At 37.5% G+C, this 16,319-nt stretch overlaps 1 protein-coding gene across 1 annotated transcript in view; it reads left to right on the top strand.

Annotated features, from left to right (window-relative positions):
• Window positions 1-16,319, top strand: part of GYS2 (glycogen synthase 2) — a 50,032-nt gene that overhangs the window by 17,850 nt on the left and 15,863 nt on the right. The window contains exons 5-8 of the mRNA XM_035540821.1: window positions 5,491-5,635; window positions 11,543-11,660; window positions 12,125-12,245; window positions 14,692-14,798. Coding sequence (XP_035396714.1) covers window positions 5,491-5,635; window positions 11,543-11,660; window positions 12,125-12,245; window positions 14,692-14,798 — 491 coding nt within the window. The remainder of the gene's footprint in view (window positions 1-5,490; window positions 5,636-11,542; window positions 11,661-12,124; window positions 12,246-14,691; window positions 14,799-16,319) is intronic.

The raw sequence follows: 16,319 nt of genomic DNA, 5'->3' as shown, positions 1-16,319 counted from the left end.
CAACAACAGAGCATATTATGAGCCTCATTCCAAATGAGATAGTATCATAGATTTAGCTAGCTTAAAAAGTTTTGCAGATCTAAATAGTCCAACCAGGAACGCATGGAATTTTTTCCCTTTGTCCCATGTCAAGTGTAGCTTTTACACTAGTGAAAGTAAGGATTTGTTTGTTGATAGGATAAAAGTTCTGTGAAAAACTTCTGAGCCTATAAAGCCTTTTTCCTCTTCAGGAGCAACTGACTTCTCAGCTGAAGATCAAGAATGTCAATCTTTTATTGCTTTCCACACTAAGGGATCTCTTCTCCCCTCTCCCCTCTCTCCTTTCCCCTCTCTTCTCTCTCCTTTCTCCTCTCCTCTTTAAATGGACCAACACCTTTTATAAGTTGACTGAGAGACAATGATGGTCCAGGCTAGTTCCTAGGTGAATTAGGAACAATCTTTTGGGCAAATGATCTAACCTGGAGTTCCATCTGAGAGGCAACTAAAATGGCTTTGTGAACCACTGGCCTGGTATAGCTGAGAGGTTTGTGGACTTCACCCTCTGCTGCTTCTTACAAAAAAAATCACCCTGAGTTCTAATGGAAAAAGTGCTTTAAGGAAAAAAAAAAAAAAAAAAAAAAAAAAAGATTAGTTTCATTCCTTATAGCTTTTTTCCTTATATAACAGTGCCCTGCCAATATGTAACACTTCTATTCAGACCTAGCAATGTGATTGAATCTAGTTTGCAAAGTAGTGGAGAATTCTGTCCCAAGAGGTCTAAAAGGAACAGTACTAAAAATCCCAATGGAAATGAACATTGGAGAGCTTTTATGCTGACAACATAAGAGCACAAGCTCTTGTTCCTCTTAGTACAGAACTGTCATAGCTGTCACTGGGCTCACTGTTAAGCAAAGCTGATCCACTTTGGTAGTAGAGCAGCTAATGGAAATCTGACTTAAGCCAGGAAGTGTAAGTTTCAGTCTTATTTGGCGTGGCTGAGCTATACCAGAATGAAAGTTCTATTTGCACAAGATAATCAATGGGAGTTAAATCTGACATAAGCTGGATTTTTAAAAAAAGTAATTCTTACATACTTTGGACAATGGCAGCCGATGTGATTATGTTAGAATTGAAGATCTTTCCATTCCATCTGTCCTTAAATAAGGAATTTGAACTCCAGACCGATCTCTCTGACAGTTCCTGATTGCACTGCAGAATCACCTTGTGAACTTGAGTATGCCACCAACTTTAGAAACCAGAAAAAATAATCTTATTCTCTGCCTAAAAAATCCTCAGCTACCAATTCATATATCAAACCTATAGTTTTCATTTGAGATACAAACTGCATACAAAAATGTTATCCACTCCTGAGGTAAGGCTGAAGTGATGAGGGGAATCCACATTATTTATGCAAAGTTGCTACAAGCTATTCGTTATCCAAATTATGTATTTTACTTCCAGATTTATTTTATTCTTGGTTTAGCATCTGTTGTCTTACATCATACTTTTTTTTTTTTTTGACCATACAGAGGAATAGTCTAGTTTGAGAATCTAGAGAAGGTATACAGACTATTAAAAAACCATTAATATAGCTAGTATAGTTTTTCCTTCTTTTCCACTCTCAAATCATTCTTCTTGTGCATTTCTAAATCTTTTGCAAATTGTCGTTTTCAATTCAATGAATGTCTAATTTGAATTTATTACTTCTGTAACTGCTCTTTGTTTCCAAGAGAAACATAATACCAGTGTCCCATAACCACTTGATATTCTCTTCTTTTTACATTCAAAGATTGTCTGAGCTCTCTGAAATGGAATGTCATGCTGGCAGGATCAGTAATTACCCACTATGCTCCCTAACATGCTAAATTTTAAGACGTGAATGAATGTTATGCTCATCACATGGATTCTAGAAAGGATAAAAATGAGTTGGAATTACTCCTCAGAACTGCATTTCAACAAATGCAAGTTTCAGTCAAAAACATTATGGAACATCTTCCTATTTTGCTTTGGAGTTAGAGTGGCCTTATAAGGGAAGCATTTTCTCCTCTAATCCTTGCTATCATGTGAATTCTAATAATTTGCTTGGTTTTCAACAGTCATAGTAGGAGGATATCCTCACTGAGGGCAATGGAGTATTTACAGTAAAGATGTTAGTCCTTAAAAGCCACTGAGGGAAAAAAACAGTGAAGCTGGCTTAGATCTGTTTTTCTCTGGATGTAGCTTTCATCTGTGGCTTTGCTAGTGTTCCAATTTGCTGATAACAGCAAACAAACATAAGTAAGCATGACGCACTTCACAGATATTTTGCTTTGGCCTCGCTGAAAGTGAACATTATGGAACATAGTTCACAGATGCCTGAGCTGGGTCTGACAAGCAGTGCATCCAGACTGCTGAGAGGTTGCTGAGCAGAAATGCTGGCCTGGAGCTGAAAATCAGTCTTGCTGTGCTGGTGTTCTGCTTCATTTTGGCACACTAGCTCAATACAGAGCTATGCCTCATGTTACCTCTAGTTCTCGAGCTGTCTTTGCACAGTACTCCACTGTTTGGACTAAATTTGTCTCCTGCACTGTCCCATCAGCTAAGTTCCATTTAACCTGTCCTTCAACTTGTTTAACACGTATTTTCTGAACTCACTAGTCTAGCCTGCTCAGAAGTACACAATGAGATTTCTTATTCCACACTACAAATTAGGTTAAAGGTGAGGATCTGGCAATATGGTTCAGTGGAGGAAACTTCTGGAAAATAAGAACAGATGAAATGTGAGGACTCTGCGACCTCAGTTTATACTTGCTAACAAAGAGCAAATTCTTGCTAATGGAATTGCACATCTTTGAAAAAGCACGACAAAAGTCATGTAAGAATGTGCAAAATAAAATCTTTCCCATTTTCAGAAGATGAAAAAATGAATATTTTTTCATGTGGAGAGATGTCAGTGTGTTTATGTGTTAAATGTGTTAAGTGTTTCCATGCAACAAAAGAAACAAAAGCTAGCATGAAATAAGCCATAGTGTTTGTAAAAATCCCTTTAAGAACCTTTCTCCCAATAGAGTTGCAGGGAGTATATATTTACAGTTAGTGAACATGTCCCAAATGTAGTTTTGAATTACATTTTGTAAAGAATCCATTCTTGGTGAGGAAGCAGAAGAGAACAAAAAGCTTTTAAAGTTTAGCCAGTTTTGTTTGTTTGTTTGTTTGGTTCGTTGGTTGGTTGTTTTTGTTTGTTTGTTTGTTTTGTTAGCAGTTTAAAAATATTTTTAACATGAAGTCAAGCATACTTGAAAAAAGTTTTGCATAGTTTTGACTGTGCAGTGGTATTTCATCCCCTTTGTGTGTTTGCCCAGCATGCTAAAGAATTGCCCCATTTTGCATCTTTTGTACACAATAGTTGAACAATCAGAATATTTTTTTTTGTACAGTCTGCTTTTTTACTACATGTAATTAAGATTTCTTCTCTGAAGAGGGCAAATCTGCAGTACTCTTAAGAGTTGTTTTGCAGCAGTCATCAGTGGTATCTGAATGTTCCAGAAACATTAATTAATTTGTTTACCACACACATATTAAGGGGGGTAGTTACATTAATGATGTTCTTTTAGGAAAGTTTTTTAATTTTTTTAAAAAAGCTTTTATTAACCTCAGAGCACAAGGTCCCATGGAATTCCAATGCAGATGTAAATGCTCAGCATTTCAGCAGATCAGACTCAAAAATATCAAGGTAGTCTCTCAGGAAAAGGAAGAACACAGTTAGGGGCTGAATGTGAAAGATTTGTGTTAGAATAAGCCAAGCATCATACTGGAGCTCTGTGTCACTCTCAGTAGTTTAATTCAGCTTTATTTTCTTCTCCTTTTCTCCGCCCTTAAGATAAGTTCTTAAGCATGTACTCAGTAGGGAAAGTCACAGTCTAAATAGCTTTACTTCTGGCCAAGTTCTGAAGTATGGAAAGCAACTAACAAAGGTCAGAAAGTCATAACTATAGATAGTATTTTCTGCTCAGCTTGTAATAATGGTTAAATCTATTACAGTCCGTGAAGTCACAGAGTCAAATGCAGTCAGAATCAGACTGTGCATCTAGCATTAGCAGTGAAATGACAGAGCTCATTGAGAGTCAGTTATGCTCTGTGTAGCTCACACAGTCTACATGGTGCCCATGCTGTTGACCTTGGCGAGCGTAACCTCGATGCTCCCAGGAGTGAAATATCATGTAAGACTAAGCGGATTGCCATTTAATTGTAATCATTGACACCTCATTAGCATTATTCTTTTTTAGACTACATTGTAGTGACTTTGCAGTGGACACCAGTGATGAACATTTGAACTTTTAAGCATGGGTTAAATGGGTATTGTGGATTTTCTTCCCATTGTGATAAGGCTTCCACTGCATAGCTCTTGCCAGTTTCTGTTTCACTAACTTCTTTGTGAGCCAGAAACTCTATATCAGAGGGACAGGAAAGCCTGCTTAAGTAAGGACATTAGTCCTTACTCCTATTCCTGGAATACTTTTGTGAATGTAAAAATCTAATATGCAGTTATTCACAAAGATCTCAGCATCCATCAGTAAAATGTAGTCACCTCTAGCTAGAACAACATCAGATACTTGTCAATGCACCGGAACATTGTGACAGTAATAGGGACATATGGTAAGGAATCTTCTTGGTAAATGCAGCCATAGTGGAGAATTTCAGTGTGGAGCATTAGTTAATAGATATTGAGAGAAGGTGAATCCTTTGCACCTGCCTTTGCAGTTAAGACTTAGTGGTCCAGACCTGAGCTTTCTTTGTCTTGTTTAGTTTTCATTTAGCTCAATAAAAAGACAGCTGCAAAATTTAGAAGTGACAGAAATAATTTGGGGTGGTTTATCTAGGGGTTTAACTTACATCTGCCTCTAGAAATTAATTGAGTTAAAACTGAACTAAAAAGAGCAGCAAATAGTAGTGGTGGACTTAGAGGAAGAACAGCTCTGAGTATCAGAAAATATCTCATTTTCTATTTTCTTTGTTCCCTCGGGATTTGTGGCTGAGTCATTATATCCCAACTCTCCATAACTATAATAACTCCATTTCTCTCTTGCCTACCCATGATTCCCAGCAGACTACCCAGCCCCCAGATCTCGTCTTGTCCCCATTCCATTTCTCTTCTCGCCCCCCTATACCTTCAGTTACCAGCAACTTCCCTGCTCTCCCAAGTTTTCCAAGAAGTCCAGGCAAGCGGCAACATGACGTGGCCAGTCAGCAGGCCAGACAGCACAGATCCTTATGTATCATTGGATCATTAATCTGTGTCTCCTTCCGCTGCTCAGCTGCCATTTTTTTCAAAAACATGCAGGAACTGGAACTTGTCTTTTGCCATCAGTCTCTTTGAAGTTGATTAAATGGTTCAAAAAAGAGGCAGAGAGACCACATTCACAAGTAATTCCCTGGGGAAATCAAGCTTAACTCGAGAGACTTTCTTTATGGTGGTAAGTCTGATGGGCATATCACTTAAGTGTCTTTTTTATTTATTTTGTTATTTAACAGTTTGACATTGACAAAGAAGCAGGAGAGAGACAGATTTACCATCGGTATTGTATGGAACGGGCATCCGTACATTGCGCCCATGTGTTCACCACAGTCTCACAGATAACGGCTATAGAAGCAGAACACATGCTTAAAAGAAATCCTGGTAAGACCTGAATTGTTTTCTTCTTCTATTTCCTCTCAGTATCTACATTTTCTCAGACTGAATGAAAATAATAGACAGCCATACAAACATGAAGTGCAAGACACACATCCATACGTGTGGCTACACTACAGAGAATAACCAGTTTTCAAAAGAAATGTGCAGACGATATCACTTGAAACACATTCTAGTAGCATATGTAATGTAGAAGAAATTGAGTTCAGCACCATTCAATAATTACATTCTGTACTGTTTCAGGGGAGCATTAGTTTACCTCTATGGATAATATGTTTTCTTTGCAGGGATAGCTAAGATTCAGGAGTTTTGTCTACTGAGGTAGACATATATTATCATTATCTTCCAGCTGACCAGAGGTTAACTGATGAAAGCAGAAGGTGGAATATTTGTAATACATTTCACCAGCTTTTACAGTGTGAGATTGGTTGCTTTGCTAGTACAAAGCAATATGCTCTTTTAAAACTATAGCAAAAGGTTTCATGTGTGAAACAGTGTTAGATGTGTTGTACTTTCCAGTGTTAACACTGTTTTTCTCTAGTTAATATTGCAAATGATGAGAAGGCCAAAAAAAAATAATCACAAATGAATGCAGTTCATTTGCCTGTATTTCTCACAGCTAGAAACAGCAGTGTGGTTATAACCATCATGATTTTAGAACCTAACCATGATAATCATGGCCAATGATTTTGGACAAATCACGAACCGTGATTTTCCATTAGACCAATCAGTACAGTTTAAAAAAATAGTTGATAATGCATGCCCAAAACTTTGTCCAATTTTCCCCTTTGCACTTGTCTTATAAAATACAGAATTTATCTTCAAACCTTACTGTATTCCATGCATGGAGTTTGAGGAAGGTAATAATCCGAGCTTGGTGTGTCATTGAAATACCGTTTAAAACAGCACAGTGCTCTAGAAGGATAAGCCATATTACTCCATCCACAAGAATGCATCATAGGGGAAAAACTGCAAAACAGTTTTGAGACTATTTAGCAGGTGTGCTTACATCTTAGTTGATTATTTTAAGTATAGCAATGCTCAAAGAACTTTTGTTTTGGTTTAAGATTGGTTTGCTTACTCTTTATAGATTTATTTTAGGTGAATTGCAGTGCTAATTATAGGTCTGAGACTGCTATCTCTATTAACTTCCATGCTTCAAGCCACACCACAGTTTATGCATTAGGATAAAAGGTGAAGTTATCCATTGGATCCTCTGTCTCATTGCTGACCAACTGACAATAGCATGATGAAATTAGAAGAATTTTCCTTTTTAAGCATGACAGCCACATCCTAAAAGTAATTTGTGTCTGGTCACCTAACCTGGGATCTTTCTGAAAGGCCTTGTTTCCTTTCAAGCGCAGAGAACTCGACCTCTGAAAATCAGACTTTTGAAGCTGTTTTATATTGACATGAGGCTTCTCCAGACAATAGCTTTAATTAAAAATCACCGTTTATGTTTAGGGATTTTAGGAGATCGAAATCAGCCTGAATTCAGTTTAATTTGGGAGAGGAAATCTGCACATTGCAGATAGAACTTCAGGTGAAGCTGAAGGGAATTCCATGCCCAGAGATTTACAGGCCTGAGCTTTTTTGTGTATTTTTGAAACTTTGAAGAAAACAAGTAAATATATTTAATGCTTCGGTTAAAAAATGTTGACAAATATCATACTTCATGTTGACAGAGCTACTAAGAAATTCCGTAGGAATTGGTACCACAAATCCTAGGGGGACAACTGTAAGTGGCAAATATGTTCTGATGGGAATAATTACTTCATAGTTACTTTAAAATCTTAGACCACAAATAAACTGTGTAGGGGTCTATTCTCACACTATTTATTCTTTCTGAAGTTGTGAAATCAACATAGATGTTGGCTGTTCAGAAAGGTCAGCAAACTCTCAGTAGATCATTAAGCTTGAGTTCTGCAAAGGAACGTGAATAGTGAAAGAATTTTTAAAATCAGCTTCGTGATTGCTTTAGAAAACAAGCTTTTAAAAGGAGAGTGCGGAATTGGCACAAAATTGTTATCTTTTGTTTGCACTTGAATTTATTGAGAGGTAAGCTTCACAACAAAGTTGTTAACTAAAGACAATTGAGGAAATGTGATAAGTACAGCAGTCTTTGATATTTCTCATTCATATTAAAATTGGATTATAATTTACATTACAAATGTCATCACATAGAAAAGCCCCTTTAAAACTGTATAGAAGGCTTTTGCATCAGGACAAAGGGCAGTTTGCCATGTGTATAAAGTGTGCATAATAAGATAAAGTGTGTAGTCTAAACCTGGCAGAATGACTGCTTACATCAGACTGATTTCACATGCTGCCATAGTGCTTCAGTTTTAGGAGTACTAAATTTGATCAGTAATTTATCAAATTGTTTGTCAAAAGCTTGAGTGTCTGATGTTAAACCTATTTTCTTTGATCATGCAAGATTCTGTCAGTGATCGCAAGTTATATTGCCATGATTTGAAAACTGATATTGTGGGATTTCTAATATTTACGTTCAGTTATGAAACATATTTTTTGTTACCAGTAGAGAAGACTTTGAATCAAAATTCCAAGATATTTAGGTATTAATTAAGATCTAGATCTAGACTTTGAAGCTGCATATATTTGATCAAAGCCGCAGGAGCAAATTCTGAAAAAGTGAGTCAACCCTGAAACTCTGCAATTTATCAAAAGAAAACATCATACTGTACTGTTATTACTTAAATCAATGCCAGTTTCTTTCCTGTGAATACAGAAGTCAAATCATTCTGATTTCACCTACTTGGGATGATTTTAAAACAAAAATATCTTTAATATAATAAAGAAAACAAAAGAACCCCACACTTAAAACAGGAACAAAACCCTCTTTCATCACTTTTTCACTAGGGCAAGGGTACATTTCTTCACACATATTCAAAATATTATTGTATGTTGAGCAGAAATAGTGAAATTAATGCTTTGAGAAACCATGCTTATTTTGTACCGCAAAGGCTTAAGAGACAGATCAAGCCCCATTCCTGATGAAAGGGTAAATGGAGCTGCATTTGAATCAAAGAACATTGGAGTGGGTGATATACAGGCTGCTGCTGTTGGGTGAGAATGTCCAAAACTCACTGATTAATAAATACCAGACAGTGGTTGGAAACTGGCCAGAAATACCCCCATCAAGGATTCTTATTTTATTGGGAAGAGCTTGAAAGTAGTTAGAGTATCAAAGCTAAGTCCTGCATGAGCCAGTTCTCCCATGCTGAATAAGAAGTAGTTCAGAGGAAGGAGAAGATACACTGTTGGTAAACACAAGGAGAGATGGAGGGTGTTTCAGCTCTTTTGATGAAATGCTCATATCAGGCCACACAGGGCTTTGGTCAGAGTAGATCCACTGTAGTTCTCTGGTTATGGGCAGCAGAAAGCAAGAAGGACTCAAGATTTCTTGTTAGTGTCACCAAAACTCTCCTTTCTTGTCACTGAGAATCAATCTCCTGAGCTTAACAAGCAAAAATTTCTGGTAAATGCTGGTCTTCAGTTTGAAATGTGCTATTTCAAGAGAAATCCATCAAAATTTTTGGTGTTTCATGGTTACTAATAAAGGTTGTATTTTTATCTACTGCCATTTAACATAAAGAGTCCCAAAACACTTTATAAGGTAAAGAGTTATCAGAGATCATTTACTTGGAAGGGAAATACAAATACTGCTAAAGTAGACAGTAAATTTCAAGGAAGTCATTAAAAATGGCCATGACATTTGCCTGAAAAAGGTCAGGCAAGTATACTAGACAGCATATGGAGAACTGATTGAACTTATTTTAAATGATCTTGATAAGAAAAGGGACCTGGGGTTGTTGTTTGATAGCCAGTTGAACATGAGCCAGCAGTGTGCCCAGCTGGCAAAGAAGGCCAATGGCATCCTGGCTTGTATCAGGAATAGTGTAGCCAGCAGGACCAGGGAGGCGATCATCCCCCTGTGCTATGCTCTGGTGAGGCTGTACCTTGAGTACTGTGTTCAGTGTTGGGCCCCTCAGTACAAAAAAGACATCAAGGCCCTGGAACGTGTCCAGAGAAGGGCTACAAAGCTGGCGAAGGGCCTGGAGCACAAGTCCTGTGAGGAGTGGCTGAGGGAACTGGGGTTGTTTAGTCTGGGGAAGAGGAGGCTCAGGGGAGACCTTATTGCTCTCTACAACTACCTGGAAGGAAGGTGTGGGGAGCTGGGGGTCAGCCTGTTCTCACATATAGCCAGTGATAGGACTAGAGGGAATGGCTTCAAGTTGCGCCAGGGGAGTATTAAGTTGGATATTAAGAGAAATTTCTTTACCAAAAGGGTTGTGCTGCATTGTAATAGACTGCCCAGGGAAGTGGTTGAGCCCCTATTCCTGGAGGTCTTCAAGAAATGTGTAGATGTAGAACTTAGTAACATGGTTTAGTGGTGGACTTGTCAGTACTAGGTTAAAGGTTGGACTAGATGATCTTAGAGGTATTTTCCAACCTAAATGATTTTGTGATTCTATGTATTCAGCCAAAGGAGCCTTGGATGTTTTAAAGATGTCATCTTGAGTGTCCCCAGAAATAAAAGACAGTTTGTATTAGGTCAGATGCCTAATGCTATAGGCATGCAAACCTCTGCTTTTGAGGGGAAGGAACAGAAAAAAAATGAATGTCAGACATCATTGACTGAAAGACCACAATGGCAATAACTTCAAGCCCTGTATTAAGTGGCAAGCAAGAGACAGTGCTCCTAACAGTAACCTTGATGTGAATGGGGACAGTTAACTATATGCACTGAGATCAAAGGAGATGCTGTTTTTTTTTTTTGCATGAACTAGTGTTTGGGAATAGTATTTTACTGAAGGTCATTTGGATGATACATAAAGCTTTAACAATGACTACAGCTGATGATTGTGGTTACTAGACACCTGATGACATTTGCCAGAAGAACAAGTATGAAATCAACACTGGTGCATTGTCTAATAATTAGTTTCTTCCTTCTTTGAAGATTCTTTGAATTTGAAGAATCTCTGGTATAATCTAGTGTCAGTCTACTGAAGTCAGCTGTGTTACTGTGAAGGTACTGGCCCCACTTTCTTTTCCATACACAGTTTTAATAAATGAACTCAAAGGCAAGAAAATGACATTCTTTCCATTTACTTTAACTAGATTTAGGGCAAGCCTTTAAATAGCTGGTGTGCTGTGCCAGAAAGGTGAAGGGTGACTGAATTTCAGTGTTGGCTGGAATAAGCTGCACCTATCCATAACTCTAACTTAGAAGGTACTGTAAATAAGCAAATTTGAACTGCAAGATGCTTTGGTATCTTTGAGAAGAGCCGCCATAAAAGTGTAAAACATAATATTCTGTGGCTATTTGAAGGAGAAATCCAACAGCTTATTGAAAGATGGTCCCTTCAGAAAGGTTTCTGATACTCTCTTTTCTGGTAAATCCTCAGAAGTCTGGATAGAACAGATTGTTTTGCCATGCAGTGAACAAGTGCATAGTATGGCACAATTTCTGCTTTCAAGAGCTTTCAATGTATAGTAATAAAGCAGGCAACAGTGATGTCAAGATTAAAGAGGTAAAGGATGTATTGAACAAAAAATGACCAAATGGAGGCATAATTTCAGTCCTCATAGGGCAAAAGGGACCTTTCTATCCAGCAGGTTCTATGCTAATGTTGAGTACAGGTCAAAATGATACAAAGCCATTTCAATGCTGTAGACAGTGGAATACCACCTGCAATAGCTCTGAGGAGAAAACTGGTGGAAAGCATTGTGTTAGGCAGTGCTGTTCTCTAGCTATGAGTAATAAGACTGTTAACTGTTCACATGCTGACACTGAAAGACATGCTGGTTCTTTCCTTAAAGATTTCTCTGACTCTGAAGATGTCTACCTCTGCCTTTTCTCTGCTTTTCCAGATGTTGTCACCCCAAATGGCTTGAACATTAAGAAATTTTCAGCAATGCATGAGTTTCAGAATTTGCATTCCATGTACAAGGCTAGGATCCAAGAGTTCATTCGAGGTCATTTCTATGGGTAAGCTTTTACTTTTCAAAATTTAGCAATGGTTGTCCAACACTATTTAAAACAAAACAACAACAACAAAAAACCCACCACCAATATAAAAAAACAAACAAACAAATAAAAAACAGGTAGAATAAAAAATACTTCATAATGGAGGTGAAATATTACCAACTTAGTCAAATATCTGTCTGGGATTTCTCAATCAGAAGCTGAAGAAATTTCAGACACCAGCTTTAGCCCTGTTTAACATCTTATGGAATCAGGCAGAAGGTCTTTTTTGTTTGTTTGTTTTTTCAATTATTTACCCAAGATAGAGTTTATCAGATTAAGATAGTCACCGTAATTTAAAGAAAAGCCTCTTTGTCATTATTTTCTTGAGATAATAAATTCCTCCAGAATAGAAAGCTGTTGTGTGTCTTGTATGATTACATCTTGAAAAACACTTTGTGCTTGTCTGTTTGTTTGCTTGGTTTCAGCCACCTTGACTTCAGTCTTGAAAAGACATTATTTTTCTTCATTGCTGGGAGATACGAATTTTCCAACAAAGGAGCTGATATGTTTCTAGAAGCCTTATCAAGATTAAACTTTTTGCTGAGGGTAAGAAAGCTTCTGGAAATGTAGAAAAAGTAGATCTTACACTCAACCTTACCTTACTATGGAAGTGACATGCAAGAATTTCCATGAAATGCTCTGGTTTACAGGAAAATAATTATGGGATATTCAAAGTTTTCATAAAGCTTTCTCCCTGAATCATCAGAACATACAACACTCTCAGGTTCCTTAAAAATAATTAATTACATAGTTCAATAAGTTAATCTGTGGTTACGACCCTTGTTTATTAAAGAAAAATACTAAAAATATGCTTAAAGAATTTGCTCTGAAGGTGTACTTATGAGAAGGCAAATACAAAATCATTCTGTAATGATGCAACTTAAAAATATTTTTTTAATGCAATCACATAATTGATTAGAACCTGACCGTGATTTTTTTTTGACTATTATTATCATATTGGATGGGAATCTTGCATTAAAATTCCAAGTACAACAGTGTCCTGATGAGTGAGCATGGGGAGGCCAGTCACTGCTCAATGCTTCTGTTTTCTCAGATAAAAATGAATGCAATGTTTCTTAATTTCTTTATGGAGTACTTTAATGGAGAAGAGACCTAGACCTCGTCATGATCAAAGAGCAGAGTATGTACCTTCTGCAACTGAGGTCACTGAAAACATCTCCAGATGTGTCACAAGGACTATATTAAAAATAAATAAATAAATAAATAAATAAAAATAAAAAAAAAAAAGGCTGATCAGTTTTCAGTCATCTCACAAGAATAGGTTCAGTTGTCTGTTGTCCCAGTCTCTCTTTTGTGCTTTATCACTTATATGATGTGGAAAATCTGAATAAAAACCTTGGTACAGTATTGTCAGCAGGGCTGACAAAATACTGGTGTTCAAGGCCCTAAGTACACTTGTTCTACTGCCGCCTTCTATTAGAATGTCATTAGAGTCTGTGGGCTTCCTGGAAATCCACTCACTCACACAACAGATCACCTCATATAACTTCAGGATTTCCTCCACAACTTTGCCAAATACCTGTGTTTTGTTGTTTGGCAATGCTGTGCAAAAATAGCTACTTTTTAATGGTATTTACACAGCTATGAACTATAAATGCTGATAACATAGAAGGTCTTGCATGGTAAGAAGGAAAGAATTGCTTAAGCAATTATTGCAGCATTCTATTATTTTATCTGATGACTGATGCGAAACAAATAACAAGCAGCTAGGTTGATGGAAAATCAACAGAAACTGAGGTTAGTTTTCCAGAGTACTCTAGAAGTGTACCGGGGCTTGCTTCTCCCATTAGCTGAACATGGCTTTATTGTGTTACTGTTCCAAAGAACACTTGCTCTGTCATTAATTCAGGAGAGGTGATTTGGCTGGGAACAGCAGAATAACCTGTACTACTTGTGAGTCTGAGAATTATAGTGCTTCTTGAACAAGTCTCCAGCAGTGTGCATGAACCTCAAAAATACATAGCATTGGATGGAATTATTTTACAGTATAAAGTCATTTTCCTTTACTACTAAAATACTTGACTGTTATGTCAAAGATAAAGTATGTATGTTATGGCAGATTGTTAATATACAGTGAGATAATAGCATAATGGATTTTGGACCTGCCCTGAAGAAAGGAAGGGAGGAATCTTAAAATGATAGATTAATCTTATCATTTTGTACTGCACATTTTCCCATACTTCAGTCTGAGAGAAGGTGTGCTAAGAGCATGTTTGTGTGTCTAAAGTTTGGGGGGGGCAATTAAAAATAATTTAGTTTTTACAGCTCTGAACAGTTTACTCTTAGCTTTCTTTAAAGAGTTGCTGACATGAGTAAACCTCATTCTGCTCCCTGTGAGGAGTTTCCCTATAACCAAAGTGTCAGTTTTTTTTGTCATGTAGTTTTTGCCTTTCGAGTGAGGTGGATGTGAGAGATGATCAAGAAGTTACTAGCAGTTCTTTGTGTGTCTAGCAGATTTTGTGCTAGGAGTTCAGGTACACAGTGGTTGCTGATAACATCTCTTTCAGAACATTCATCTGAGGCAGTATTACTATGGAAGATAGTTCTGCTGGCTGTAGGGAATCCCTTGCCCTGTGGCTGGCCATACCCCAGCTAGTAAACTAATTTCTCACCCCTTTGAGCCAACCAAATTTATGTCACATGAGAAAATCTGTGTAGAATTTTTAACTTTTGCTGTTTATTTTCACATCCTAAGCCGTGGTCCCTAAGCCATAAGAAGTCAGGGGGATCCATATTGCCCAAATTGGAACTTGGCAATTGACATCTGTTTACCTGTATCTGTTTTCAGCTATACCTCTGACTGGACAAAAACTTCACAGCTGAAGGGAGAGTAATAAGATCAGAGCCTTCCTGATCAATCCTTCCTAATCAAAGTGTGTTTAGTTTTGCTGTGACTAATCCTTAGTGTTAAAGTGGGCAATGATACCCTGTGGTGAGATTCTGTTTTTCTCTCTGTCTCATGTCCATGCAGGTACACAAGAGTGATGTTACGGTTGTTGTGTTCTTCATTATGCCTGCAAAGACAAACAATTTCAATGTGGAAACCCTGAAAGGACAAGCAGTCCGGAAGCAGCTCTGGTAATTACCATTGTCACTGAAGGTCTTATGTGGTTAATTAAGGAGACATGCAAATGTTTCTGATGAAGAATAATGCTTTCTTTTTGCTCTGCTAAAATTGAGGATTGTGAGTAACTAGAATGTATTTGTGGGGATGAAAGAGATGGGAATGATAAATAAGGGTAAATTACATATTTTTTGTTCTAGGTTATTTTTAGTGAAGTTTTCTTGTCATGCTTTTTAACAAGGTAGCAACCAGTACCTGGTTTGTAGTGACAAAGTCAAATGCTCTAGAAAACCTAGTCTTCTGGATTTGTTCTGTTTCTTCCTTTGGACTTGCCATTGAGCTGCCACAAAGTAAGGACTGCTTGCTAATTTACTGGAGTGAGCTTCTCTGCCATAAGTGGTGAAAAAACCCTACCTAATTACATCTGCTCTCTTATTAAGAAATATGGAAAGTGTTCTGTCTAATCCAGCAGAAAAATAACAGTTGATATCAATTGTGCGTAATTTTCTATGTAGCTTACAATAAGTGATGGCTAGACCCAAGTGGTGAAACTTGCAATTACAAAGCAAAAACTGTCACAGTCCTCAGTTTAACAGTTTTTCATTTTACAACTTCAAACAAAAAAGCAACTCAGGGGCAGAACTCAACATGCAGCTCTAAACTCACCTCCCTTTAGTGGCTATGTGATTCTGCACAGGAGGGGACACGTTGTGAGGTACTTTCAGACTGAAACTTTCAGGGTCAAATTTATAAAGAATTATATTAAATATTATATTTATATTATCCTTCATGCATTTTGAAAAAAATTAAAACAAACAAAAATTAAACAAAAAAGTGAAAAATGTCATTTCACTCTGCGTATTTACAGATCTAAGCAGGCAAGTGAACATGGGCACCTTATCAGGTGGCTAGCGCAGTTAAACTGCTGCAGAATTAAGGAAGCTGATCCTTAAGGTATGGAACTAAACCCCACAAGACCTAGCTTCTGGTTTTATGCCTGCGTCTCACTGTGATGAGACGCCTCTTTCTGATGCCAGTTCCATAAAGTTATAGAAATCTAAACGACATGGAGATTTGTAGATAAAAAGCATTGTGTAAGAGAAGGATACTGTCTTTCTTCTTATCTTCTTAACTGTCTCCAGATCACCTCTGGTTGAGTTTCTGGATATCAGTAAATGGATTGAAGCCCTTGATTAGTGGATACTAAAACTGCACAGGAGCAGTGGCAGAAACAGTTTAACATGGGTGGTTGAACTTATTTAGCTCTTGCTGTATCTGAAAAGACGACAAATAGGAAAAATCTATTTATTCTCTAGATTATCTCCAGAGTCATCTCTCAGCAATTCTGGGGGACTTACAGGAAACATTCTACTTGGTTACCACTCTGGAAACAGGTGCCAAAAAGGTAGAAGGTGAAATTAATTGCTCATCTGTGGCTTCCTAAAAGCAATACATCTGAGCTGCCTTCACTGCTAGTAGAGAGTGGTGGTTCTCTCCAGATCATGATTCATCCTATACCACCTCAGGAAGAGTCT

This window comes from Cygnus atratus, chromosome 1 (assembly GCF_013377495.2).
Source record: "Cygnus atratus isolate AKBS03 ecotype Queensland, Australia chromosome 1, CAtr_DNAZoo_HiC_assembly, whole genome shotgun sequence".
Lineage (NCBI taxonomy): Eukaryota > Metazoa > Chordata > Aves > Anseriformes > Anatidae > Cygnus > Cygnus atratus.
The sequence above is the reverse complement of the archived record's forward strand: the minus strand, read 5'-3'. Positions and strand labels throughout refer to the sequence as shown.